The sequence below is a fragment of the Protopterus annectens genome, chromosome 1.part1, assembly GCF_019279795.1.
Source record: "Protopterus annectens isolate FY-2018-M chromosome 1.part1, PAN1.0, whole genome shotgun sequence".
Classification (NCBI taxonomy): Eukaryota; Metazoa; Chordata; order Ceratodontiformes; family Protopteridae; genus Protopterus; species Protopterus annectens.
This window is the reverse complement of record NC_056726.1, coordinates 1,692,657,715-1,692,685,658: the sequence shown is the minus strand read 5'-3', so window position 1 is coordinate 1,692,685,658 and position 27,944 is coordinate 1,692,657,715. Positions and strand designations below refer to the sequence as shown.

General features: G+C 38.7%; 1 protein-coding gene across 1 annotated transcript in view; it reads left to right on the top strand.

Moving 5' to 3' along the window:
• LOC122814033 (uromodulin-like) overlaps positions 1-27,944 on the top strand; it is a 391,951-nt gene that overhangs the window by 267,142 nt on the left and 96,865 nt on the right. Inside the window, exon 7 of the mRNA XM_044086624.1 lies at positions 2,394-2,478. Within this exon, the coding sequence (XP_043942559.1) occupies positions 2,394-2,478 (85 nt within the window). The remainder of the gene's footprint in view (positions 1-2,393; positions 2,479-27,944) is intronic.

Here is a 27,944-nt window from a genome sequence, read left to right as displayed (position 1 = left end):
AGATATATACATAGTTTTGGACAGATGTTGTTTACATCTGGTTTAAAATCCTTTACATATGAGCAAAGACATTATATGACAATCCCGCTCAGCAAGTGTTTACATTCTCTTGTCCAGAACAGAAATCTTGCTTTTTGTAACATATAGCTAACAAGTGCCATGACAACAAGCACAACTGTTTCTTGCAGGAGATCTTCATTGAGTAATTACTTAAATGCACTTATGTTTTCCTGTTTTTTTTATGTCTCTATGTAGGTAACACCAAATTGCTTTTCCCAGCCTGACAAGGCTCTTTCACACACTTAGCAATTTAGTAGTACGGAAGGTTAAGGGGGAAGATATCATTTGGCTGCTTTTCAAAGTGTAGTTGTAATCACTAAAAGGACGCTACACCTTCAGAGGAAAGAAGCAGCTTGGTTTAAAAAATAAAAACTTGCAGAACATAGAATCTAACAATAAACTAACTGTATTTAGAATTGACAAGACACTTTCTATCCTGTAAAAAATTATAATGGCAAATGAGTGGATCTGCCAGTAGCATAAATTTGCAAATCTTATTTTTGGATGTTTGACCGGTTTGACTCTCAGCTAGAGCATCTTCTGCGTGGAGACATGCATGAATGGGCATACCTTCGTTGAAGGTTGTGTGTTAGGGCTAGCAACTCAGCACGTAAAAATCAACTGCCAATCGTTAGCGGACCGGAGTTCCGCTGTGGCGACTCCTAACCGGGAAAAGCCGAAAGACACAACAACAACATTCTTGGATGTTTGTAGCCTGTAATTATTGTCGGAGGAATTAAGTACCATCAATATTAGTCCATATTCATGTCTGGGAGTTACAATGTTTCTAGCCATAGCTGAAAGAACAGATGGTGAGAGAATGTGTGTTGTCTTGCATCACAGCTATAATTAAGGAAAACACCTTGTGTGTGATTTTGCCTGCATGAATATTGAAGGTGAGAGATGGAGCTAGTCCCAGTCCCAAGTTCAGTAACTTTAGGGATGATATTTCCTTATATATCTTTTAATTAGGGAGGAGGGAGGGCAGCTAATTTATGAGAAGTTGAAAAGATCATTGCATTGATTTTCTTAGCATTAATAAGGAACTTACTTCAAAAAGACCATTTGCAAAGAGCTGCGAAGTTTGTTTGGAGTTTTCATTTCAGATCACAATGAGATTTATTCAGTTCGGAGAGGAACATATCATCAGAGTGCGTTGCAATATTGAAGCAATATAGATGCATAAGAAGATGACACATAAAGAAATGAAGGGGGGAATGAGTGCTAAGTCTTGGGGTATCCAGTTCCACAGAAGACACTTTACTGAAGATTTAGAAGGTCCAGCCATAAAGATTGCTTCAAAACCATTGTATAATGGTCTCTCCAAAGCTTAGTTTGTGAAGTTTAAGGAGTAGTGCATTATTTCCTGTTTCAAAGGCCAGCAGAAATGAGACCTTAATTCTTATTGCAACAGATGGAGTCTATGGCTGAGATAAGGACTGTGACAGTGTTGAAAGAACTACAAAAGTCATATTGCTGGTCGCATAGCAAGACATACATGTTTATATAACGGCAGTTGTAATATAATAGTAATGGGCAGAGATTGGACATTCATCTGTAGCTCTTGTGATCTGAAGATGCAGATACAAAGGGATGGGTGGGACTATGCAAGTAGTGAGTGACAGGTTAAATATATGAATGACTGGTGTTGCTATTTTTGGCTGCAAGCCTTAGGAAGGTGGGATATAACTCACTGAAGCTGGTGCATGCAGAGTTCAATTTCAGTAGGTGCTCTTTAGTCTCCTTTATTGAAATTGGAGAAAAGTGAAAGATAGCTACAAAGGAAGACAGGGGTAATGCTGTGGATAGCTAGTATTGCTGTGAGGTTGATTAAAAGTGCTTAAGCCAAGAAAGTTGCAAGTAATCTGTTGTGAGGTAGACAGCAGATAATGTCTACACTCTTTAGCAAAAGTGAGGTCATCTGAGTAAAGTTATTTGTTATTGTTGATGAGGGTGCTGGTATTGTATCTTGTCAGTTGTTCTAATTTTTTCTAGAAGAGTTTTGATCTAGATGAATATGCTGATTGCTTTTGTCTAATTAACCAAAACAGAAACTAGATTCATCAGTAACTGAAAGTTACACCCAGATATGGTAAGTGAGGCTGCAGGCCTCTACACCCAAGAGCAGGCCTCAGAAAAGTCATTGATCGTTTGTCATATGTGGTTGAAATTTAGATTTCAGTTTACTGAAATGATAACACTTTAGTAAATGCAATATTACTTACAATGAGTACACAATACATGCTCACCTTATGCCTGGTTTGCTGATGTAGGTACAACTCATTTCAGCATCTACACCGAACTGTATTTTATTTATTCATTTCTTTTTTCAGACTTGCCCAGAAGTCCGTGTAGCGGATGAAAGTGATTCATCTGTCCAGCTGCCAGGATTAGGACCTATAAAAATAGATGAAACAGGTATGAAGTGTTTCTAAATAAATTAAGCTTTCTAGGGTAGATCTGAGAAAACTGAAACTGACTGTAGCATATTATCATGGGCTCACGTATGAAAGTACAACTTGGGAATCTACAGCATAAATACACAACATGCTTAGTATATGTACTGTTAGATTAACATGTGAATCAGCCTACAGATTGTGAGATTTGCACTGCACATGCTCATAACATTACATATCATGCAAATGTAATGTAATGTCATGGGAAGTAAAGGTACAGAGTTTGGAAAAAATATTTTGTATTTGTTGCCCACTCATCTTCATTTATTTGTTCAACTTAAATAAGGATTTCATTACATTTTTCTATTGTTCTCACCTCTTTACCCATAAAATATGCAATGATTGCCCACAGAAACTGTTGTTTCAGTAAAGAAAATCACATCTGGAAGCGTATTAATTTAGTATTTTCTTTGCCTATGAAATCTTTTGCTGTGGTGTCAATATAGATAGGGGATTCTCCTATAAGCAATTGTTAATCTTCTGTGTGAATTTGCGCTGGCATTTGTACACATAGTGTGCTGGTGCAGACCAGCATGATGAATGAGCCCTGGCATTTGTAGACATACTGGGCTGTTGCAGACAAACATGATGTGTAGAATGTCAAGTATGCTACTGAGATTCAGGCACATTAATTACGGGTTACCAGTGGTGGCATATGTCACACAACCACATTTAATTCAGTGGTGTGCCATAGCACTTAGAACATGACTGTGTACTATGTAGTCCTGTAAGCTGTATTGGGAGGGCTTCAGAGCTGTATGTCAGTGTTACACTAAGCAGAAATTACAAATAGCTCTATAAGTTACATTTGACTTCACTATATAACTAAGTGTAGCTACTTAATAACTTTAGTTATCCTACTAAGATGAATGTCATCCCTCATAATGATTCCAAAAAATGTTTCACTCAGTAGATATTAACAGACTGGGGTCATTGATCTATGGTAACGAGAGAATCTAATGCTATGCCGAGTCATATTAGTGGTAGCTCATTAGCATCTCTTTATCACAAAGAACTCCACTGCTTTTAACAACACTAGTGTGTTTCTCAGCACTGTATGTTGAGCAATGTTATAGCAGGGAGGGAGGATCACTGCAATAACAAGTGTAGCACCATTGTGCAGTATGGTGTTGCTGTCCCTAACGCCACCCTTTGGGACCAGCAGGTACATAAGTGGTTCTTGTATGCTGAATTACATATGTTTGAGAGTGTGGTGGTTTGCATATATATAGTCCACACATTGTCTTGCTCCATTGTGAAAGAATCCTTATGAATCAGTCAGGACTCTGTACTAACCATCCATTAATGTGCACTGATATTCATAAATAAAATGCAGACTCTGTAAGTTGCTAGTTCCACCTTCACTGCTAATCCCCCTCATTAATACTTTACTATATTGCTTTTCTTTTACATAGTGGCAGAATAACTTGCACTCAGTTTTACAAGAGTCTGCTTTATTTATAATCCAACAGAAAAAAATGAATGTATGTTAAAGTTAAGGCACGGTTGTGATTTGTGTTCCTTGGTAACAGCCTTTATAATTCATATGTTATGGAAGTAATGTTACTGTATCACTGCATCTTATTAATTTTAAAATATACTTTATTGTATTATTTCTTTGTTGAATAATTAGGCAGGCATTTTATTTACTAGTAGCCTACAAATTGCACATGCTAGTAATGGGGTTATGCAAGCTATCATATTATAAATAAAAGAACATTGGAGTAAATGCTTCATAAATTGAAAATACTACTTACCACCCATAATATCTATATATATCTTTATTACTAAATTTTAAGTGCGCATCTCTCTATGAGGATCATTCAATTATGATCACTTAGAATGAACATGCATCAAGTTGTTTGCTGCAATAATATGCTGGTGTTTTTACAGCTGATAAATGCCCCCAGTTTGTCATGATACTCTTGCATGGTTCTTCTTTATGCTTCAGTATAGCGTGACATCACATTTATCAACATTCATTTAATGCTTACTAAATTCACCATTCCTTGTCAGTATGTTTGGACAAATAAATAAACAAATTAATTAATTAATTAATTAATTAATTAATTAATTAATTAATAAACCGAGTTGCCCTTCTTAATGACAAAAACATGTGCAAGGCAGTGCCAGGCAATCTCTGAATATAGGAAAAAATCACTCAAAAACCAGTGTGAAAATAATAAGCCAACAGTTTCTGAGATGCCTCTCTCTCTGTCTCTCTCTCTCTCTTTACTCTTGTGGTATTTAGGTTATGCTAGAATATACTGTGACATCATTACTAGTCAGATATGCTTTGCTTCATAATTTCTTACTAGGCTACTGTTCCCAAAGGATTGTTAGAAGCCTAGCCGTGCATTTGCAAGAGGATTTAACCTTTGTAATTTGAATATGAATTACTCATAGCAGGCAGAGCAGTGACATGTTACCCATAAGAAACAAGGGTGCTACTCCAGAAATTATTTAGCTGTTTTCCTTACATTCATTAGGATAACATTTGACTAGAGTATGAAAAGTACTTTGTTTTGTTTGCAGAGGAAGAAAATTCCAAAGAAAACTAATTCTCTGTGATGCGCAGCTATCCCTTCAACATGTTCTGTGTATGTTGCAGCAGAGATTAAGATCTCCTGAGTGGGTATTTATGGGGCTTGTGGATGTGCAGTAGGTTTTCAGAGCTATTTACATTGCAGCAGAGATTAAGATCTCCTGAGCGGTGTTTATGCCACATTGGGTTTGTGGATGTGCAGCAGGTTAAAGAATATAGGATCTGTTTGTGAGGAAAAGGTCAACACTCAGAAAACCGTATCATACAAAAATTGGGACAGGTTGTTGAGGTAATCAGTGTAGTTCGTATGATTTAGACTCTTGATTTTCTTGGTGAGAAAATGCTGAGGGTGTTCAAGTTATTTCACTTGTTGGGACACCGCATGCTAAAAGTGGCATTATACTAAATGATCAGGCTAATAAGTGCAGAGTACAGTGGAATGTTCACATCTCTGGATGAGGACAGCATACCCTTACTAATAAGCTGCACAATGAAAAATATAACTTTCAAACAATAGTGGATATGTGGTAATTAAAGGCCAGTTTGCTTTCTATAAAGATTCCCAGGTCCCCAACAACTGTTGTCAATGTAGTAGTTGCAGAAGATGTACTTGCTGAAGGATGCTAATATACATTTTCTGGCATATAGTTAAAGTCCATGAGTTTGACACCAGCTATTCATATGAAAAAGTCCCTCATATAGGATCTTGCTGTCCTCTGGAGCATTAATGCTGTCACCTAGTTTACAATCATCACCAAACTTTGTGAGCCATAATATCTTAATGTTAGCTTTGATCTTCGAGAAGTAAATGCCATTGAAAAGTGGACTAAGGACAGAGCCCTGTGGTACACCACTGGCGACAGGTATTTTAGAGGAAATTGAGCCACCTCCCCCTTATTTCCTGGGTTCTATTTATAAGCCTATTTGCTATCCATTGAGTTATGTGGAGATTGACCTTTAGCTGAAATACTTCATTAACAATACCCGAGTGTGGAATGGTGTTGAATGTCTTAGTGAGATCCAAATACACAGTGTGTAGTGATTTTCCTTTCATCCATTTCTTGAAGAAGCCAATGAGGTTTGGTAGCCAGGATCTGCCTCTGACAAAATGGCTTGGGTCAAAGGTTTGCAAGTTGCCTTTGTCCTTGCTTATTAATTCTGCAATAATAATCCTCTCTGTAAGCCTTAAAAATGATGCTCTTCAGACTTATGGGGCTATAATTATGTGGGTCAGTTGATGCCCCACCCTTTTGCAGGACAATGACTCTGTCCAACAGTCATCTGTTTGAAGGCTGATATAGAATAATCTGTGTGAGGGAAGGAGAGGGTTGGGGGTTCACAGGCCCTGCTTCAGGTTAGCCAGTAGAAATCCTGGTATGTTATCTGCCCCCATAGAAGCAGTGTACTTTGCTTTGGATAAGGCCTTTATAACTTGTTCATTGGAGACTGTGTGTGTGTGTGTGTGTGTGTGTGTGTGTGTGTGTGTGTGTGTGTGTGTGTGTGTGTGTGTGTGTGTGGCATAGATGGTGGCATGTGATCTATGAATATTGAGTGGGTGAAGTTTGAACTAAATGTATCCACTAGTATATTAGCTATATCCCCTGGGTCTGAGAATGTGTTATCATTTATTACTAGTTCTGTCCAGTGCTGGACATTATTTCTGAAATTTCTAGCATAGTTGCAGAAGACCTTGTGGTTGTCTTTAGAGTGGTTGGCTATTTTTACCTCTTATATGGCTTTGTTTGGTGTGATCAGGGACAGACTTCCCTGTTAAATTTAGCAAGAGTATTTTTGCATGCTGGGAGTTGGATTTATTTTGATGTGCAATGATATTTTCTCCTGTTTTAGAACCTGTTTATATATAGGTTGTACAATATGAGTTTATATTTAAATTTGGCCTTGTATTTACTTTGGAGTGACTGATGCCTCTATGTATCTATTTACATGATCATTTAATTTGACAGTAAAGGATACAGCATATGTAATGGAGTCATCAGTTTGGGAGAGGACACTGGATTTAGGTCATCACTCAGTTTAAGTATATTAGCCTTAGCATAATCTCTGAACACTGAGTTATTGGAAAGTGCCTCTAGCTTCAGTCTCATGTGACTGATTTATGGTCAGGTTTGACAAGGGAGGAAGATATAACTGGACAGAACAGAGCTGTCTCAGATTGGTAAAGACCAAGACAAGGATTTTGTCCAGTGAGTTTGTATTAATAAAGTCTAGAAATCTCTTAGCATACGTTACCGGATGTATAAGGATCTCAATCTACAGAGAAGCAGTTGAAGTCCCCTAGTAAAATGTCTCAATACATAGGAAATCCATACTCATCAAGTAAGAGGTATGGGCCAAAGGGGGCATAGAGGGGGTCCTATAGTTGACTATAATGTGATACATGGTTTTGTTAATGGTAAATTGGAAGTAGATGAGTTGCAGGTCATTATCCTATCTAATAACTCTGGAGGAGATGCTTTCAAATCTAGATGCTCGGCCTTTAGTACTCTCATCTATTGCATTGGACCTGAATGCATGGTAAGCATTGAAGGCTTACTCTGATATGTGTTCTCTATGGGCTTGAACCAAGTCTCCTGGCCAATGCATATATCAATGTATTCCAGAGTAATTAGAGCCTGTAATGAATGGAGTTTCCTGTTAAGGCTCCTACCACTGAGCATCAAACATTTTATGTTGTCTGGATTCTGTTTTGTTATGTTTGATGATTTTGGAGACTGGCATTGTCTAAAAAGGCAGCTAGAGGGTGGACAAGGTTTTGACCGACATATTAAAGCCATGGGGTGCATGTGATTTCTAGTGAAGCAGTTTGGAGTGTCAGCCATCTCCATACAGGCTGATCTATACTGGATCCCTTTAACTGACACCAGAAGATAAACCAGTTGTTGGAATATTTAATCTTTTGTTTGTATTGTGGTATCATTGCTGCTGACAGTAAAATGCTGCTCATTTCGGGGACATTTTTGGTTTATGTAAGTTACTTTTAAGAGCCTCAGCAAAAGTAGGCCTATGTGTTTGGTCTGCACTGAGTGATATATGCATAGTGTTTTGTTGTGTCTGTCATTGACAATCTGTTTGCTGATTGTAGTAATCTTATATGAGCTTCACCTCCAGAGTTATCATACAATTATATCTCTCACACACTATGTAAGTGTATTTAACTAGTAGGTGGTTGTCAGTAAACAGACTGTTGCAGTATTGCCCCACGATACCCATTTCAACAAAGCTGGCTACAGAGACAGTTGGAAAGTACAAGTCCATGGTTCAGACTCTTGATACTGAATCGACTGAGTTATGTGTGCTACCTTGTTTCGTACATTTCATTTGTATATGTTATCTCAGTAGTAGAACTGCTTTTCTATATATCTTCTTATTTTTGCTATTTCTATAATCCACCTTACCCTAGTGTGAAAATGGCCTTTCTTCCTTTACTGTACCACCTCATCCTACTAATTATTTAATTAAATAACTTATCAGATCTTTTACTGTATATTTCACAAATACTCCTCTTTGCTTCTGTCCATCTAAGACTTGAGTCAAGAACAGAGGCCTACTTCTAGATTACAAGTTAGCCTATATGTCGAAACCCTAACATACTCTATTTACCCACTTGTTTTCATTAGGGGGATTGTATTGTTTTATTTATATAATTTGCAAGAACTTGACATCTGTGTATAAAAATATGTGAAATCAATATTTTCCAAATTTTCTGAAAAATACAGGGTATATGTATAAAATAGTAATCATTTTATAAAACTGCAGACTGAATTTTGAATTCATACTACACTGGTATTATGTTTTGTATTAAAATATTTAGTATCGACAAGAAACTCAACTTATTGTACAGAAATGTATATGTATATTATTTTTGTACTTATTTTATTTTAAAGTTTGTTTTATTCTGCTTTTGCTTACAGATTTGTTCAACTGGGTTTAGTCAAAAAGGAGGTCAAATACATATTCCAATTAGATTCCTTTTATATGAAATAAAGGCAGCAGTTACAAAATAAAAGACACATATGCATTTAGCAGATGTTTGACATTGAACATTTAAAGAAGAGTATTATTCACTTTTGTTAAATATAAAAAAATATAAACATAATATGTTTTTCTTGGTCATATTACGTATATATATATATATATATATATATATATATATATATATATATATATATATATGTATCTCAAATATCGAATTTTAAAATTTTGAGCCTGTAAAGTTGAATGGATGGAAACCGTGAACCCAGAAATGTTGAATGCAGAATGTCAAACCAGCGGTACGGATAGCGCGTTAGGTAAGTGTACATTTTTAGGGTTTGGGGGAGGGTTTCTCTGTGTTTGAGTGTATTAGGATGTTTGAGGTGTGGGTTAGGGTAGGTGTTGTGCAGTGTGAATGTGTTAGTGTTGGGAGTGCTGGTGTTTGTGTGTATGTGATGTGTGTTTGTGTGGGGGTGTGTGGAATGTGCGGTGCTGGGTTGTGTGGGTTTTGCAGTGTTGGGCGACCTCGGAGTTAGCATATATAAGTAGGAGGGGTGGGGGGTGCAGCCCCTCTGCGTATACCAAGGGTAGGGATGTGTATGTGTTTGGTTGTGTGCGTGTGTTATGTTTGTTGTAGGGAAGTGTTGGGAGATATGTACGTTCGTGTATGTATGTGTTTTGTAGTGTGTGATGTATGTTTTTTGGGATTTTGTAGATTTGCTATTTTGGGTGTCGGGTTTGTGTATGTTCGGTGTGTTTAGGGTATTCGACTTCATAGTTTTGTGATATTGAAATTTGATATTTCATTATTTCGAGATTATGAAGTGAATCCATATATATATATATATATATATATATATATATATATATATATATATATATGTGTGTGTGTGTGTGTGTGTGTGTGTGAGTGTATATATATATATATATATATATATATATATATATATATATATATATATATATATATATATATATATATAAGGTCCCTATTATTTTAGCGAATGCAATGAATTGCGAACGTTGTTTAGTCGAATGTTATTACGCGAAATGGCAAAATACCAAAAGCACGGAACAGTGATTTTTTTCCTAGGGAAAAAAAATCACTAGGCCATTTTTGGGACTTTGCCATTTCACTATGGTGCGATTTCGGAGTTGGTATATTTAAGTAGGGTGGGTATAGGGGGCACAGCCCCCTGCATCAGGGGGGGTGGGGGGAAGCCCCCTACTTTATTCTGTGTTTTGATTTTTTTTTTTTTTTTTTTTTTTTTAATGGGTCAACGATTTGTTTGAGATAGCGATGTCCATCAACAGCCTTTTCTTCCTGAATTTCATGAATTCAAATTTAAGGAGTCACAAATGACTTCTGGAGCAACTCTGTCAATGTTTATCACCATTTTCACAGTTTACTAGTCGAAATGGAGAGGGTGCATGGAACGAAGAGGACAAAAGTAGATTGCCAGGCCTTTCTTCCATATCACACACACAAACACGTATACCCACCTATGGGCAATTTAGACATCACCTATTTACTGCTGCATGTCTTTGGATTGTGGAAGAAAAATCCATGCAAACAAAAGAGAACATGCCAAAGTATTGTAGCATCTTTGCTATCACCATTTAAAAAATTAAATACAAAGGGTAAGAAGGTGACAAGGACATTATGTGTGCGATTGCTTAAGCCTTCTGTAATAGAGACTCTTTACTTTTTAGTCTTTATGGGTACATTTAGGCCAGTAAAGACAAACCCTACTAGCTGCTGACATACATCTTTTGGCCATTTTAATAATCTCATAAGCGCATAAGTGGATTATTTGTCTATATGCTAGAAATGCATAGCTTAAATTCAAGCCTGCTGTCCACAAATATTAAGTGGCTGCAAAATGTTCAAGCCAACATCCAAACCAAATAGTTAAATTGTCACACCCAGCCAAACCAAGCTAGAGTTCTTACTGTGTTATACCTTAAATCTCTTGTAATGGAGACCTATGGGATATATGCAAATGACGACTGAAAGACAAACAGTGTTAGCTAGCTACAGGGGTTGTAAATGTCTATTACTTTTTACTGTTTACTTCTTTGGAGTCCTTATGGGTACATTCAGGCCAGTAAAGTCAAACCCCACAGGAGGTTTATGGTATGACATTGAGGACTCTACCATGGCTCATTTCTTATTGTATTTATAGAATTAAATATTATAAAAACATTCCTCAACAAAAGGCTGAATATATCCATCCATTCCTCACTAGTTAATGCTCTGCTGTCAGCTTTTCTTGGCCAGATTTGGAGTAAATTAATTTCTTTATAATCATCCTGCTATAGCAGTTAGAGAAGTCTGACTAAGGCCATTTACTATTAATCATTAACAGTAAGGTCACCATTTAAAAAAAATTGCATTTATAGATCTTATACAATAGCAAAATGTTAGTGGAATAAATACATCATTGTCTACAAATGATTTTGCTCTAGTATATTTTTCACCATTCTGCGTAAATAAAACTCATCAATATTCTTAGCTTTAATGAAGGTAAACATCTGAAATTCTGCAATACTTACTTACAGTTATACTATGCCATGACCATTTTTGGAGACACATCAGAATGTGTAGCTATGAAGTTAAGAACTGGAATTACACTTATGAGAGAAACAAGACATTTGGAAAATACATGGTTTGTTTCATCTACATATTTACTTATTTTCTCAAATTATTTCCCTGCTAATGTGAATGGACATGAGTTCTGCAGATGATAATTTGTATGAATGAATCCTGACAAGACCACCAAATAACAGATGTGTTGCAGTTATTTTACTTAGACCTATTAAAAATTGCTTACTAGTATTGTATTCTTTATACATAACCATCTCTCATGGCACCGCTGCATTGCTAGGGCAAGAATGTCAGCCACTTGCCAAAACAACTCAATAAACTACTGCTTATACAGAGTAGTCACTACCTATTCACCTGTTACCCTTAAAGGGGTGTTAACTTATTTTAATACTACCTTTCTCTCTAAGCTTATCTGTTCATGTCAGAAAAAGTGAAAATAAACTACTTCTGTCTACCTGGGAACTCCTTTGACATAAGGACATTCAAAATCAGTCATGGAACAGCATTAAAAAAACATCAGACATCTCTAGCAGCTCCTGCCTTCCTAACATTGCAAAAAGTTTGCACAACTGTTAGAGAAGGAAGCAAACATGATTTTAAAGGCACAAAAAATGGACCACTCATACAAATTTTTTCCCAGAGAATTTATCTGTTAAAAACGTTCAGTCTCCTTATAACCTCATTTCATAGTGATATTATTTACTGATAATTTGACTATACTTCATAGGTGCATAAAAGTGCAGGGGCTAGAAGGACTGTATAGTAAATCGAGCATCTAGATTCATCCATCTTTTCTGGTATTTAAAACCTGTGTCTGCAGGGGGCTGTGCTTTTTTTTTTACCAAGCTGAGGAGTGGTGATTCATCACTGTGACAAAGCAGAAATTCCCTGAGGCTCCAAGAGCAGAATACATGTTTTCTTACATTTATTTCATTGAATTGAACTTCTTAACACCTATAGTTGTGATATACTGCTAATCTACTACATTTTGCACTGTTATAAAGATTTGTTTACTGTTTCACTGCATTTTGTACTGTTTTATACTGTTTTAACTGTATTTTCATTGCTAGTGTTTCATTACTGTAAATGCATTTTATTGAATTACTTAAATGTAAACTGTTTTTTTTTTTTTCATACTGAGAGTTGTATTTTCTGTTTGTGAGTGCTCTATCTGTGCTTTTCTGTGCATTTATTGTGAGGTTTCTGTGTTCTAGTCAGGTATAATAGCTGCTATTCAGGCCTGGTTGCATTGCTTGTTGGGTATCCTGTGTTTCTGGCAGCCATCTTCTCCTAGTAGTGTCTTGTTTTCGCTGTTAGCGAGAGTAATAGGGTTGCCTGACCTTCTGTAGCATGAGTGATTGGTTGAAAGAGCAGGGGCTAGCAGTACTGGGTAGTAATTTGAGCTTCTAGATTCTTCCATCTTTTCTGGTATTTATACCATGTGTTTGCAAGGTGTTGCCCTTTTTTGCTCTTTGCACACTGCCACTGTGCTGTTTTAACCCATTGTGAGGTATGTCAGTTGCATTTTTCCCTTACCAGCACTCCTGTGTAACTGACACCCTCCCTTACAACTACTGTGATTTTATCCAGCCCTACTCATACCTATAGGTACTCTGTTCTGATAGTACCCACTCTACTATTCATACCTCTCTTCCACAGATTCTGACAACCATGGACGGACAATTTCCTGTGGTTTCTCCTGCTAGTCTTGTTGATATGGGCATCCTGAGACAGTGTAGCAACTGCCTCATGTACACAGACAGCCCTCTACTTCTACTACCTAGGAACACAATATGTGAAAGATGCAATTACATTAAGAACCTGTAATTCTTGCTGTTTCAATCACAGTTTTATTTATTTTTATTTATTTTTATTTTACATTTGTTAACCGGGGGTGTCTGACTGAGCTAAAAATGCCCTTTTTCAGCAGAGGCCTGGGGAGAAAAGCTCCACAAAGAAAAATTACAGACACATTTAGTTATTTAGACATGATCAGTATACACACAAATTACAAGAGACATGTTTTTACAGTGGTATGCAGTACATAAACAGTTACAGTGGAGAGAACAAACAAAAAATATTAATTTTAAAAATAAAGGTAATTATAATTGGCACTGAGAAGGTTGTCTGCACAAACACCACAAGCACCACACCTCTAAGAAAACCCATACATGTACAATACATTCCTACATATGAGGAGCTTCTCAACAAAAGCATACCTAAGAACACTCACATCCGTTCAGTACATTCCTATATATAGCACAGAAAATATACTGTAAGACTCACCAAATGAACGTAAAGGCAGAATAAAATTGTAAAACTTCCTTTAATAACAGTAGATAAGCGCTTTCACGTACTAGAAGCACGCTTCTTCAGATCTTAAACATACTAAATCATTGCTATCTTTTATACAAAAACTTAAATCATGATTAAATCATTAAACAATTAAGTAATCAATCTATCAATTAAGAAACATCTTAAAATAAAAGGGCAACGTAGAACTCCTATTCAAAATGAGTCTATTGATATTATACTCTGTTATAACAGGAAGTATATTAAATATGAATATATATTAAACAAATGTCTTGAGACACATGTTATAAAATCTATCATTTCATATATACCATAATTTCTTTTAAAAATATGTCTGAATTATATGAATTTATAAAACTTTTTATAGCTATTTATTACCTATTTAGAAAAATAAAACGTAATTCTAAAAATGTATATATATGAAGCCACAGTTCTAAGTAACATACATATATATAGAAAATCACTAAATGATGTAAAAATGTGTATATATATATATCTATATATATCTATATATATCTATATATATATATATATATATATATATATATATACGTACATCTGACATATATATTTATATTTTTGACATATATATTTACATTCATCCTACACACAAATAACTATATGTAACTGACATTATGAGCAACAAGCAAAATTCCAGCAAGATTAAAACTAAGAAATGGCATACTAAATATTGTATTAAAACCTTGAAAAGGGCAGTAGACCATCATTTATAAGGTCTAGAATCCAGGACTGGTTTCAATGACAGACAATAGTTAAAAAAATATATATTTTATTTTAAGATGTGGTGAGTCTTACAGTATATTTTCTGTGCTTTGATACTACTTTTGACTGCAAGACTCTTTGGGAACCCACGGAGACTTTTTTGTTTATGTTTATGGACATTCCTATATATGTGGAGGTTCCCAACAAAAACATACCTAAACAAAAGAGACCTCTGAGACAAAAGCACACACACACACACACACACATCACAACCCACCACAACAAGCACCACACATAGTACACATGCCTGTGTCTCACAGTCTCTAAGGCCCAGCCACAAACTCAACATACTAGTCATAGGAGACTCTATAGTGAGACACACAGATGTACCCCTCACCAGACTAGACAAGGGGAAAGTCACGATAAGTTGCTTGTCAGGTTCTAGAATCAGTCATAGTCCATGTTGGTGTGAATGACTTGAGATGCACATCTCTGAACTATATGAAGAGTAACATGATTGAGCTCGTTGAATATGTGTCACAGGCAGGTATGTCCCTAGCCTTAAGCAGCGTCCTACCTTCACCCAGAATGATGCCTCAGTACAAAGAGAAAATGATTGACTTTAACAATTAGCTTAGTTTCTGGTGTCATTCCAAGGGGATCCAGTACCTGACAGCCTAGGAGAACATGCTTGACAGACCACGATGCTTTGCCAGAGATGACCTTCATCTGTCTTCCCTGGACTTCAGGCTTCTGGCAAAGGCTCTTGCCTCCCCCATCGTGCCTTTTTAGGCAAAGTCATGAGGACAAAATTACTAACGTGAAAATTCTTCTAAATGAAATTTAAAGGTCATGCTGCTAAACACTAGGAGTCTTAACATGAAACTGCACTCATTGCAAGCATTCCTCACCCTGGAAGATGCTGACATTTGTGCAATCACTGAAACCTGGTTCAAAGCTGCAGAGAGCACCCCAGCCTTAATAGGTTACTTGTCCTACCATACTTTCAGACTCTAAACAGAGGCCTACAAAGCCAAAGGAGGTGGAGTTTCAATATTTATCAAAGACATACACACCTCCAGGCTTGTCACAGTATGATGCATGGAAGACACTCCAGGTGCAGTTAACTATTGCCAAATCAACTATTCAAATCATAGCTAGCTACAGACCCCCAACCATGACTCAGGAGGCCCACTCTACCTATCTGGACTTACTTGAATCTGTCAAGATTTAACCCTCTATCCTGATCCTATGTGACTTTAACTACCTAACCATAGAGTGGAAGAACTATTCTAGCTCAAACACAAATGCCCAGAGATTACTCAACTTCATCAGTGCCAATGCATTGGATCAGTTGATCGACACTCCAACAAGAGGTGAAAATATCCTGGACCTGGTACTGACCAACATGAGTAGCCACTTTTCCAAAGCTGACTACAACCTCTTGAGAGGTATAAGCAGCTTCACAGCCACCATCCCTTCAGCTGAATCAAGCACTAATGTCCAAGCCTACACCAAAAAATGATATGAGCACCTATATAGCTACATGAACTCAGGAATACCTGACAGGACCAAATCATCTTCCTCAAGGAAGAGTAAACCTGTCTGGTGGACAGCAGCAATAAACAGACTCTATAATAAAAGGAAAAAAATTGCTGTCCAGGACCTAGAAGGAGCAGATTCCAAGTTGGAAGTAATCTCTTTATTTGAACAAGCAAATAAGTTCACTGGTGAAATCCTCTAAGGATAATTTTGAGTCCAAATTGGCCATATCCTCTAAGTAAAATCACAAGGCCTTCTTTGCATACATCCACACAGGTAACTCCCAACTCTGCTCTGAATTTGTGGTCAAGAACACCACATATGCAAATGCAATAGATATAGCCAACCTTCTGGCAGACAAGTTCAGTGAAAACTTCACCACCCCATCCCCCCTATCAGTAAACCAGGACATCCCCATCACCTGCCCCCTCCCCTCATCACAAGGGAGCAGTTTATTAATGCCCTCTGAAAGGTAAATAATACTGCCTCCATGGGACCTGACAACATCCCTGGCTGTGTCCTACATGAAGTCATGCAAGAGCTGTCAGCACCATAGGCACCCTATTCAACTAAAGCCTGTGCACTGGCTTCATCCCAGTAGAATGGAGGACAGCCACTGTCATCCCTCTGCACAAAGGTGGAGCGTCCACTGATCCAGCCAATTATAGGCCCATCAGCCTATCTAGCCTGAGCTGCAAGGCCATGGTACGCCTTATCATGGACTTTATAAACAAGGACATTGGCAACCTCCAAATGCTTGATCCCACACAGTTTTGTCAAAGGGAGATCATGCCTGCTAAACTTGCTTGCCTCCTTTAAAACAGTCACCAAAGCCATGGATGAAGGCAAGACAGTGCACACCACCTACCTTGACCAAGCCAAAGCCATTGACACTGTTCCCCACTTGGGCATAATAGATAAACTCTCCCAGCTAGGCATCAACCCATATTTTAGCAGATGGGTAGCTAACTGGCTTACTGATAGAACCCACTCAGTCAAAATAGGGGAAGCCACCACTAGTAGTAAACCCATAACAAGCAGTGCACCCCAAGGATTGGTCTGTTTAGGATATACTTTTCTGAGGTGCAAGCCAAAACCAGTAGTCTGTGGCTGACCAAGTTTGCAGATGACTGCAAGCTGGGCACTGTCATAAATTCCCTTAATGATGTGGACATCCTCCAAGAGGTCCTTAACCAAACTAATGACTGGTGAAAGAAACATTTCCATTTGATTAGAGTGTATGTTGAGACTTTGTCTGAACTCCTTGAAAGAGGTCCGTCTGCTCAGAGGTGACCTGTGCCTGACATACAAGGCCATGATCAACCCGGAATTAATGGACATGCTCCACCTCAAAAAATCCAAATCCACCAGAACCACTAGAGCAAGTGACTTAAACCTTAGCACGGATATAAATAGGACGTGCTGGAGGGATAGATTTATCATCCAGAGACTCCCCATGCTGTGGAATAAAATCCCGGCCCATGTGAGGCAGAGCACCTCGCTGGCTCTGTTCAAGAGAAATCTTGACCGGTGGATGGGAGATCGTAGGTTTACCCCGGAAATCATCTCTGTGTCACTGCTGGACAGAGGCACAACAAACTAATGGGCACATTATTTCTAACATAAGGGGTGGCGTAAGCCACATAACTTTGGGCTAGGCTTATAAATGCCTTAGGGCAGATAGCCTAGTATAAACCTATTAACCTATCATTGAGAGAGAGTATAGGAGCAAGTGAGGAAGGGCATTATATTATGGAGACACTAGATGTGAAAAGTCTTTTTACCATAATAAGTAATGATTATGACATAGATGCAGTCTCTCGAATGCTGGCAGAACTGAATTTGATGGAGAAGGGCAGAATAGAGTTGATTGGAATCTTCTGGGTATAGTTTTAGAAAACAATGTATTCATCTGCATAGGAAGTTTCTACCAGCAGATACAGGGGGTAGTGATGGGCACCACCTGTGCGAATACCTATGCTAACCTGGTACTGTCACAATGGGAGAACAAGTATGTGATGGGGACCCACAACAAATGGAGGGACAAGTTATGCCTATATAGGCATTTCGTGAATGATATTTTTTTGTGGAAAGGGGAAGAAACAGAGCTGTTTGATTTTGTTAACTATTTAGAATCAGCTACAACATTTCTTAGATTTTTGGTGAGTTTTTCCAGCACAGAGATAGATTTCTTGGATGTCGGGGTGATCCAAAATGAGAGAGTGGTTCAAGACAACCCTATATAGAAAAGAATGCTGGAAGAATAGTACATTAACACAGGGCAACATGCACCCTAGGCTCACTTTTGATAACATTATTACTGGACAGCTAGGGAGCGTATCTAGACTATGCACAGAGGAAGGTCATTTTGAATTGGAAGAGAGATGTTTGGAAGGTAATTTTATAGAAAGGAGTTACAATAGGCAGAAAGTCCAGGGGATTATACAGACCAATAGAGATTTCTGGAAGGATAGAATGTGTCTGTGGTTGAAACATGATGCAGGGAGGGTTCCTGCAGTGAACAGTGGACAGATACAGAGTGGTAAAATGAGACTTATGTTCACATATAGTAACAGTATACATGAGATATGCAACATAGTTAGACAAAATTGGAAAACCTTACTTTCTGATGAGAGGATCGGGAAAGTTGTGGGGAAAGAACCTATTTTTGGCTTCAGGAGGAATAAGAACTTGAAAGACTTACTGTGTAATGAGGGCAGACATGACAAACAGCTGATTGAAGTGAGGTAAGGCACTAGACCATGTGGGTCATGTAAGGTATGCCATTACATCAATGGGGCCATTAATTTTGTTCATCCTATCACAGGCAGGGTATATTCTTTCAACATCAGCGCTAACCGCAGGACCACAAATGGTCTATCTTGCTACTTGTCAGACATGCAATTGTTACTATATAGGGAAAATGAACTGCATGTATAGTTATCCCCTTTGGGAAAAACCATGTACCCATGAATTACCACATAGGTGGCAGTACACTAAACACCAAAAGTGTGATGAGAGACTTAAGGACACAGGTTGACAGTGGTCTCACCTTCGATAACCACATCACCACAACAGTCAGGAAATCCTTCTATGTGGCATGCTGGAGGGACAGGTTCATCTCCCAAAGACTGCCCATACTCTGGAATAAGCTTCCCATTCATGTCAAGCAGAGCACCTCACTGGCCCTCTTCAAAAGAAATCGTGACGAGTGGATGGGTAACAGAAAGTTCACTCCAGGGATCACTCCAGTTGCCCTACTGGATAGGGGCATTGTGAATTAACATCGGGTGGCACGGTGCCTGGGCAATTTTTTGGGGCTAGGCTTGCAAAGGCTCCAGGGCCATTAGCCTAGTATACACCTATGAAATTATGACCCTATAATTATAATTAAATCCCTCCAAGCCAGATATTTTGTTCCTCTCAGCATTTCCTCAGTCTGCTGGTAGCAGTCTCACTGACCATCCCATATGTGGAACTTACAAGTAATAGCAAGGGAATCAGGAAATCAGATGATACGCAGACCAGACACAGATAAGTACTCTTCAGACACTACTTGTGTTACAATGGACCTCACATGCGCCATGCATGTCGTAACAAACTGGATCTGCTGGGCTAACATGCCACTGTCAATTACAGAGTTTGTCTTGGCAGGTAGTAAATTAGTAGGCAGGAGTCCTGGAAGTGGTATCTGTCTGATGGCCTGACATCCTCTGATGTTGTAGTGGCAGAATCAAGTGATGTAATGGGCTTATTTATGGAGATGATATCATTGTACAGATTATATAACTGTATGTCTATATCAGCTGCAGCACACAACTATGTTGCAATTGTTATGCCAAAGTTTGGAGAGTACTGTATCAGGTTTGCATCTTTATAACTTTCCACTAATGTTGTGTTTGCCTGAATTCACTGTGATCCTCAATGTACATTAAATGATTCTCACATTAGTGTGTAGCATCTGGGATTAGAACCAGAAAAGAAGAGTGAATTGGTCTCTGCAGATGAGAAGAAGTGGTGTGCTCAAGGGTAGGAATTTAAGTGCCTTGCTTGCTAATGAACATAAAGCATGGAATTGGAGGAAATCTTGCTCTGATGCAGCAATACCAGTCATTATACTACTGTGTCACATACTTGGACTATATTCTGCATCTTTTTTAAACAGCAAAGCTCAGTCAAGCAATTAAAAAAATACATTACCCATCGAACAACTTTGCACTTTTATCCCTAATGGTGACTTCTTTTCACAGCCCTAAGGCTAAAAAAAGGCCACTACCCAAAATATCAAGCTAACCCTTGAAGAGTAAGCTTCACCTTCTCTACGTATTTTATGCAAAATAAAAATCCTAATCTAGTTAAGTACTTCTTTAATCTACTAATCTGATTAAACAATATGTATAGGAGTCATTGTCCATGCAGGAGTGAATGACTTGAGACATACCTCCTTGGACTACATGAAAACAGACATGGAAGAGCTCTCAGATCATGTGGCCCAGGCATGTATGACCCTAGCCATGAGTGATCCTGCCTTTGCCCAGAATGATACCACAGTATAAGGACAACATGATTGACTTCAACAATTAGCTAAGCTTCTGGTGTCATTCAAAGGGAATCCAGTATCTGTCTGCCTGGGATGACATGTTCGACAGACCATGATGCTTTGCCAGAGATGGTTTGCACCTGTCACCCCTGGGATTCAGATTACTGGCTAAGGCTCTTGCCACCCCTATAGTGCCTTTTTTAGGCAAAGTTCAAAGGACAAAACCACCACCCTTAACAGGTACAAACATGCAAAATTTGAAGGTAATGCTACTCGGTGCTAGAAGTGTAAACCTCAAAATGTACTGTCTCAAGGCACTCTTAAAAATGGAGAACATTGATATCTGTGTAGTAACTGAGACCTGGTTCAAGGCTCCAGAGAGCACCTCTGCAATACCAGTCTACAACTATTACCACAGTTTTCGGCCACCAAACCAGGACTGAAAGACTAAAGGTGGAGGAGTGTCCATATTCACCAAGGATATTCACACCACTAGGCTAGTTGCCCAACACAATGCATCTGAAATTTTCCATGTGCAACTAACACTAGGTAAGACTGCAATCCAAATTGTAGCTTGCTACAAATCCCCCAGCATACCCCAAGATTCTCACTACACCTTTCAAAACATACTGGAAAATATTAAGATACAACCAAACACCCTAATAATGGGTGATTTCAACTACCCTGCCATTAACTGGGAAAACTACTCATGTGCCAACACCTTTGCCCAACGGTTCTTAGAATTCATAAATTCCAATGCCCCGGATCAACTAATCCATAGTCTCACCATGAGCTCCAATATCCTAGAACTGGTCATTACCAACATGGGAAATCTAAGCTCAACACCTATGGTCACCCCCTCGTTGGTCAGGTCTGACCATAAGCTAATCACCCTTGACATCCACATCCCTCCCCCACCCCCCCCCAGTAAGGAAACCTCCTTAAAAAACTTCCCCAAAGCCAACTTCATGCTGCTGAAGTCAGAACTGACAGACTTCATGACAGCCATGCAGACGGGAACTGAAAGTTCAACTGCTGAATCCTACACTAAGGCACTGTACGAGGACATCCACTTGTGCATGAATCGTGCCATCCCAAATAGAACCAATATGCTCTCCTCCAAAAAAGGAAGCCAATCTGGTGGTCCTCTGCCATAAACAAACTTTACAACAAAAGGAAGAAACTGTTGCAGAAAAGAGAAAAAATCCCAGGATGCAAAAAACTCCCTTAACAGTCTCAGTAAGAAGCTGAGATATCCCTCATAAAATCCTCCAAAGCTAGTTACGAAAATAAAATTGCCAAAGATTCCAAAGACAACCACAAGGAATTCTATAACTATGTCAAGAATCTAAATGGCAATGCTCAGATCTGCTCTGAGCTACAACAGAATGGCATTAAATATACTGATCCTAAGGACATTGCCAATATCCTGGCAGATTGATTCAGTGGCAACTTCATCCCCTTATCACCCCCTAAACAGCCCATCTCAATACCAAAAGATTGCCAAATTCCAGTAATAATGGCCACACAGGTAAAAACTGCACTCTCCAAAGCTAAGAATACGGCATGCATGGGACCAGACAACATCCTGGGCTGTGTACTACATGAACTACAAAATTAACTGACACCTCACCTAAGTGTCATGTTTAATCATAGCCTCACCTCAGGCTTTGTGCCCACTGAGTGGCACACAGCTACAGTTATACTACTCCATATGGGGGGACCCACCTTGGATCCTGGAAACTACCACCCCATTAGTCTGATGAGCCTGATCTGCAAGGCCATGGAACGTATTATCATGGAACTTATAAACAAAGACATTGGTAACCTTCAAACACTGGACCCCACCCAGTTTGGGTTCGTGAAGGGCCGATCCTGTCTCCTGAACCTGACTGACTTCTTCAAATCAGTCTCCAAAACTGTGAACGAGGTAAGGTGGTCCACACAGCCTATCTGGACCTTGCCAAGGCCTTCGACACCATCCCTCACTCTGGAATCATAGATAAACTTACTAAGCTGGGCATTAATCCCTGTCACTCGATGGGTTGCCAACTGGCTTACTGACAGAATCCACAATGTAAAAGTAGCTGACTCCAAATCCAGCTTCAGACAAGTGATAAGTGGAGTACCTCAGGGTTCAGTCCTGGGACCGCTCTTGTTTGGCATCTACTTCTTTGAAGTACAGGCCAACACTAAGGGACTCTGGCTAACAAAGTTCACAGATGACTGCAAACTGAGAGCCATTATTGAATCCCCAAATGATGTGGATATTCTACAAAAGGGACTTACAGAAACAGATGCTTGGTTCCAGAGCCATGGGCTCAAGCTCAATACCAAGAAATGTATAGTTATCCCCTTTTGGAAAAAACATAAACCTGTGAATTACCATATAGGTGGCAGTACACTAAACACTGAATGTGTGATGAGAGACTTAGAGACACGTGGTCAGTGGTCTCACCGTCGATAACCACATTATGACAATAGTCAGGAAATCCTTCTATGTGGCACACCTCATCACTGAGGGTTTTCATCCAGAAAAAAGGAGGTCATTGTCCCACTGTACTCATCCTTGATTAGACCCATTATAGAATACAATGCCTCATTTAGTATGTACCTCACAAGACATCTGCAACAGCGGGAAAGGCCACAGAAATACCTCACTAAAAGAATCACAGGCCTAAAGCAGATGCCCTATGCTGACCATCTAAAAATACTCCAGCTATACTCTGTCACATATCGTCTACTCAGTGGCGATCTCTGCTTAACACACAAGGCCATGTCAAACCCAGATTTGTTGGACATGCTACACTTAAAGAAATCCCAATTCTTCAGAGCCACATGCTCCAGGGATCTAAACCTTGTCATCACAATGAACAAAACATGCTGGAGGGATAGGTTCCTGACTCAGAGACTCCCTAGACTCTGGAATAGAGTGCCCATACATGTCAAGCAGTGCGTCTCTTTGGCCCTCTTCAAAAGAAACCTTGATGATTGGATGGAAGATAGGAAATTCACCACAGGGATAAATCAGTCGCCCTGCTAGACAGGGGTCCAGGGAAGTAAATATTGTGAGAAGAAGTAGCCAGGGAGTTGTTATGGCTAGGCTTGTATAGGCCCTAGGGCCAATAGCCTAGGGCCAACCTATGAACCTATGAGCCTATGAATATAATTACACTGGCAAGTACCAACGTGAGAAAACAAGAACATAACTTGAAACATAAATCCAGCACTGCATGATTTTTGTAAAATGCTTAAAATAAAAACAGAGCAAACCTCACGCAACAGGCATCGATGCACATAAAACAAAACCCAACAAACTCAAAAACTGCACCAAGAATGAAGGAATAAATGCAGTAAACCACAGGAACACATTGATAAAAATCCTTTATTGACAAGTACAAAAACGTCTTATTTATTTGTGTTTCAGCTGAAAAGCGTTTCGTCTTTTCTGAATACAAGACTTTGTAAGAAACACAAGAGGAAGTCCTACACAGGTTTATATAGTTACAATTAAACACACACAATAATTATTCAAACTCAAAACTACTTTCAACCTAAGCAGTATTTAAAGGTATAACAAAGAAAAACCCTGTTAAAAAACATTGAGAACTCTTATAAACATTAAAAACATTTAAAACTCTGTGTAACATCTAAACAAGTAAATAAAGTTGATAAATTGATAAATTATATTTTCTATTAAAACTTATAATTACATTGAAAACAGTTATAGTTTTGCAGTGCTTTGCTTCAGTACCAGGACAAGGGAAAGATGGTCATTTAAACCAGGAAAATGCACAGCATCCAGTTTTACCTGCCAGCTTAACTCCCTACATCATATTTTCTCCTCCCACACACCTCGTCTAGGGCTGTGGGTTACTTTTCTAAAATCATAAACAAAATTGTTAAAGGAAACACTGTTTATTGAATATCTAAATAAGGCATTGTTAATGTTACGCTTGGATATTTCAGAATTATATTCATAAATGCATTTTTAAATGCACATTAAGTTTTATGAACGTAAAACTCTGGACATACAGAACATATTGCAAGGCAAATTATGGCTTTGGTACTACAATGGCCTTTTCCATCCATATATTAGATTTTACAACATTTTCTAACATCAAAAATTATTTTCGCAGATGTCCTTGCACTGATTACATGCCCCACACCTTAAATTGTTTTTATTCCCTCTTTTGATAGAACACATCTACCTTGATTTTTGTACCAAATCCTTAATTTTTTTTTTGCTCTCATATACAAATAAAGCTTCATTGCCTATCACTTTCCTAATTTCTTCTTCACTACCCAGAATATTCCAATTTTTGTTGACAATATTGTTAATGACTCTGGAACCTACATTATATTCTAATACTAGGTATCTGTAAAAATTGTATGTATTTCCTAGAATCATTTTAGCTTCAAGTGCTTGGGGATTTTATGCTGACACTTTGTAACACCAGAAATGCCAATGCCTTAAAGGGGGGGTGTATATTACACCCCAGCCATCTATGACCTCATCACTAATGTTCTTAACCAACATTTTAGGATAACCTCTGTAGAAAAACATGTCTCCTAATTCCTTTCTTTCACTATTAAACATCCCCTTGTCAGAAATCATTATGGCCAATCTCACAAATAGGCCCTTGACTAGACATTTTTTTCTGTACAAATGGATGATGACTATTAAAATGCAAATATGCATTTGAAAAGGTCAGTTTTCTTTGGATGTTTGAAGCAAAACTACCGGCTTGTTTTATAATAGTGGTATCTAAATAATTTACACAAGTGTCATTCAAGTGATAAGAAAATTTAAGAAAGGGGGTGGTGCTGTTAATAAATGAGACAAACTCATCCACCATCTGGCTATCACCAGTCCACAAAATAAAAATATCATCCAGAAAGTGAACATATAACTTAATGTAACAAAATAAATCAGACTGAAATATATACTTTCTCTCCCAGGTGGGCATTAATAAATTAGAAAGTATTGGGGTGCAAGCTGCACCCATAATTACTCCTTTTATCTGTTAAAAAAAATCTCACCTTTAAAACATATATAGTGGTTACCTAAAATTAGATCCATATAACACATAATGAATTTAATATTTACAGTAGTTAAAATGAAAGGTTGGACACTAAGGAGGGAGAAAAGGACCTGTACCAATTGGCTAGACAGAGGGACTGAGCTAGGAAAGATGTGTAGCAGGTAAGGGTGATAAAGGATAATAAGGGAAACGTACTCACTAGCAAGGAGAATGTGTTGAACAGATGGAAGGAGTACATTGAGGGGCTGATGAATGAAGAGAATGAGAGAGAGAGAAGGCTGGATGATGTGCGGATAGTGAATCAAGAAGTGCAATGGATTAGCAAAGCGGAAGTAAGGATAGCTATGAAGAGGATGAAGAATGGAAAGGCTGTTGGTCCAGATGATATACCTGTGGAAGCTTGAAGGTGTTTAGGAGAAATGGCAGTGGAATTTTTAACCAGATTGTTTAATGAAATCTTGGAAAGTCAGAGGATGCCTGAGGAGTGGAGGAAAAGTGTTTTGGTACCGATTTTTAAGAATAAGGGTGATGTGCAGAGCTGTAGTAACTACAGAGGGATAACACTGATCAGTCACAGCATGAAACTATGGGAAGGAGTAGTGGAAGCTAGGTTAAGAAGGGAGGTGATGATTAGTGATCAACAGTATGGTTTCATGCCAGGAAATAGCACTACGGATGCGATGTTTGCTCTGAGAGTTTTGATGGAGAAGTACAGAGAAGGTCAGAAGGAGTTGCATTGTGTCTTTGTGGACTTAGAGAAAGCATATGACAGGGTGCCTAGAGAGGAGTTGTGGTACTGTATGAGGAAGTCGAGAGTGGCAGAGAAGTATGTAAGAGTGGTACAGGATATGTACAAGGGTACTATGACAGCGGTGAGATCTGCAGTGGGAGTGACAGATGCATTTAAGGTGGAGGTGGGATTACATCAAGGATCAGCTCTAAGCCCTTTTTTATTTGCACTGTGATGGACAGGTCGACAGACGAGATCAGACAGGAGTCCCTGTGGAGCATGATGTTTGCAGATGACATTGTGAAATGTAGTGAGAGTAGGGAGCAGGTTGAGGAGATCCTGGAGAGGGGGAGATATGCTCTAGAGAGGAGAGGAATGAAGGTCAACCAGATTAAGACGGAATATGTGTGTGTGAATGAGAGGGAGGATAGAGGAATGGTGAGGATGCAGGGAGTAGAGGTGGCAAAGGTGGAAGAGCTTAAATACTTGGGATCAACAGTTCAGAGTAATGGTGAGTGTGGAAGAGAGGTAAAGAATAGAGTACAGCCAGGGTGGAGTGGGTGGAGAAGAGTGTCAGGAGTGATTTGTGATAAACGAGTACCAGTAAGAGTGAAAGGGAAGGTCTACAAGAGGGTAGTGAGACCAGCTATGTTATATGGGTTGGAGACAGTGGCATTGACAAAAAGGCAGGAGTCAGAGCTGGACATGGCAGAGTTAAAGATGCTAAGATTTCCATTGGGTGTGATGAGGGTAAATAGGATTAGGAATAAAGTATATTAGAGGGTCAGCCCATGTTGGACAGTTTGGAGACAAAGCCAGAGAGGTGAGATTGCATTGGTTTGGACATGTGCTGAGGAGAGATGTTGAGTATATTGGTAAAAAGATGCTAAGGATGAAGCTGCCAGGTAACAGGAAAAGAGGAAGGCCTAAGATAAGGTTTACGGATGTGGCTAGAGACGACATGCAGGCGGTTGGTGTGACAGAGCAAGATGCAGAGAATATGAAGAAATGGAAACAGGTGATCTGCTGTAGTGACCCCTAACGGGAGCAGCCGAAAGAAGAAGAAGAAGTAGTTAAAAAAATCAAGTGTAAGCAAGCCTTTATGAGAGAATTCTAAACCCTCCTCTTGAGGTACACTTGAAAAAATATCTATGACATCCACTGTCAAAAACTTAACCCCTGCATCCCAAAGTTTTAGTTTCAGTCCCCCCCTCAAAAAAGTGCCAATCATCTCTCATAGGTTCATAGGTAGGTACTAGGCTATCGGCCCCATACAAGCCTAGCCAAAAAATGTACCCTGGCTTTCGGCACCCAAGAAATTTATTTTCCTGTGCCCCTGTTGAGTAGAGCCACAGAAGTGATCCCCGGGGTGAATTTCCCATTTCCCAT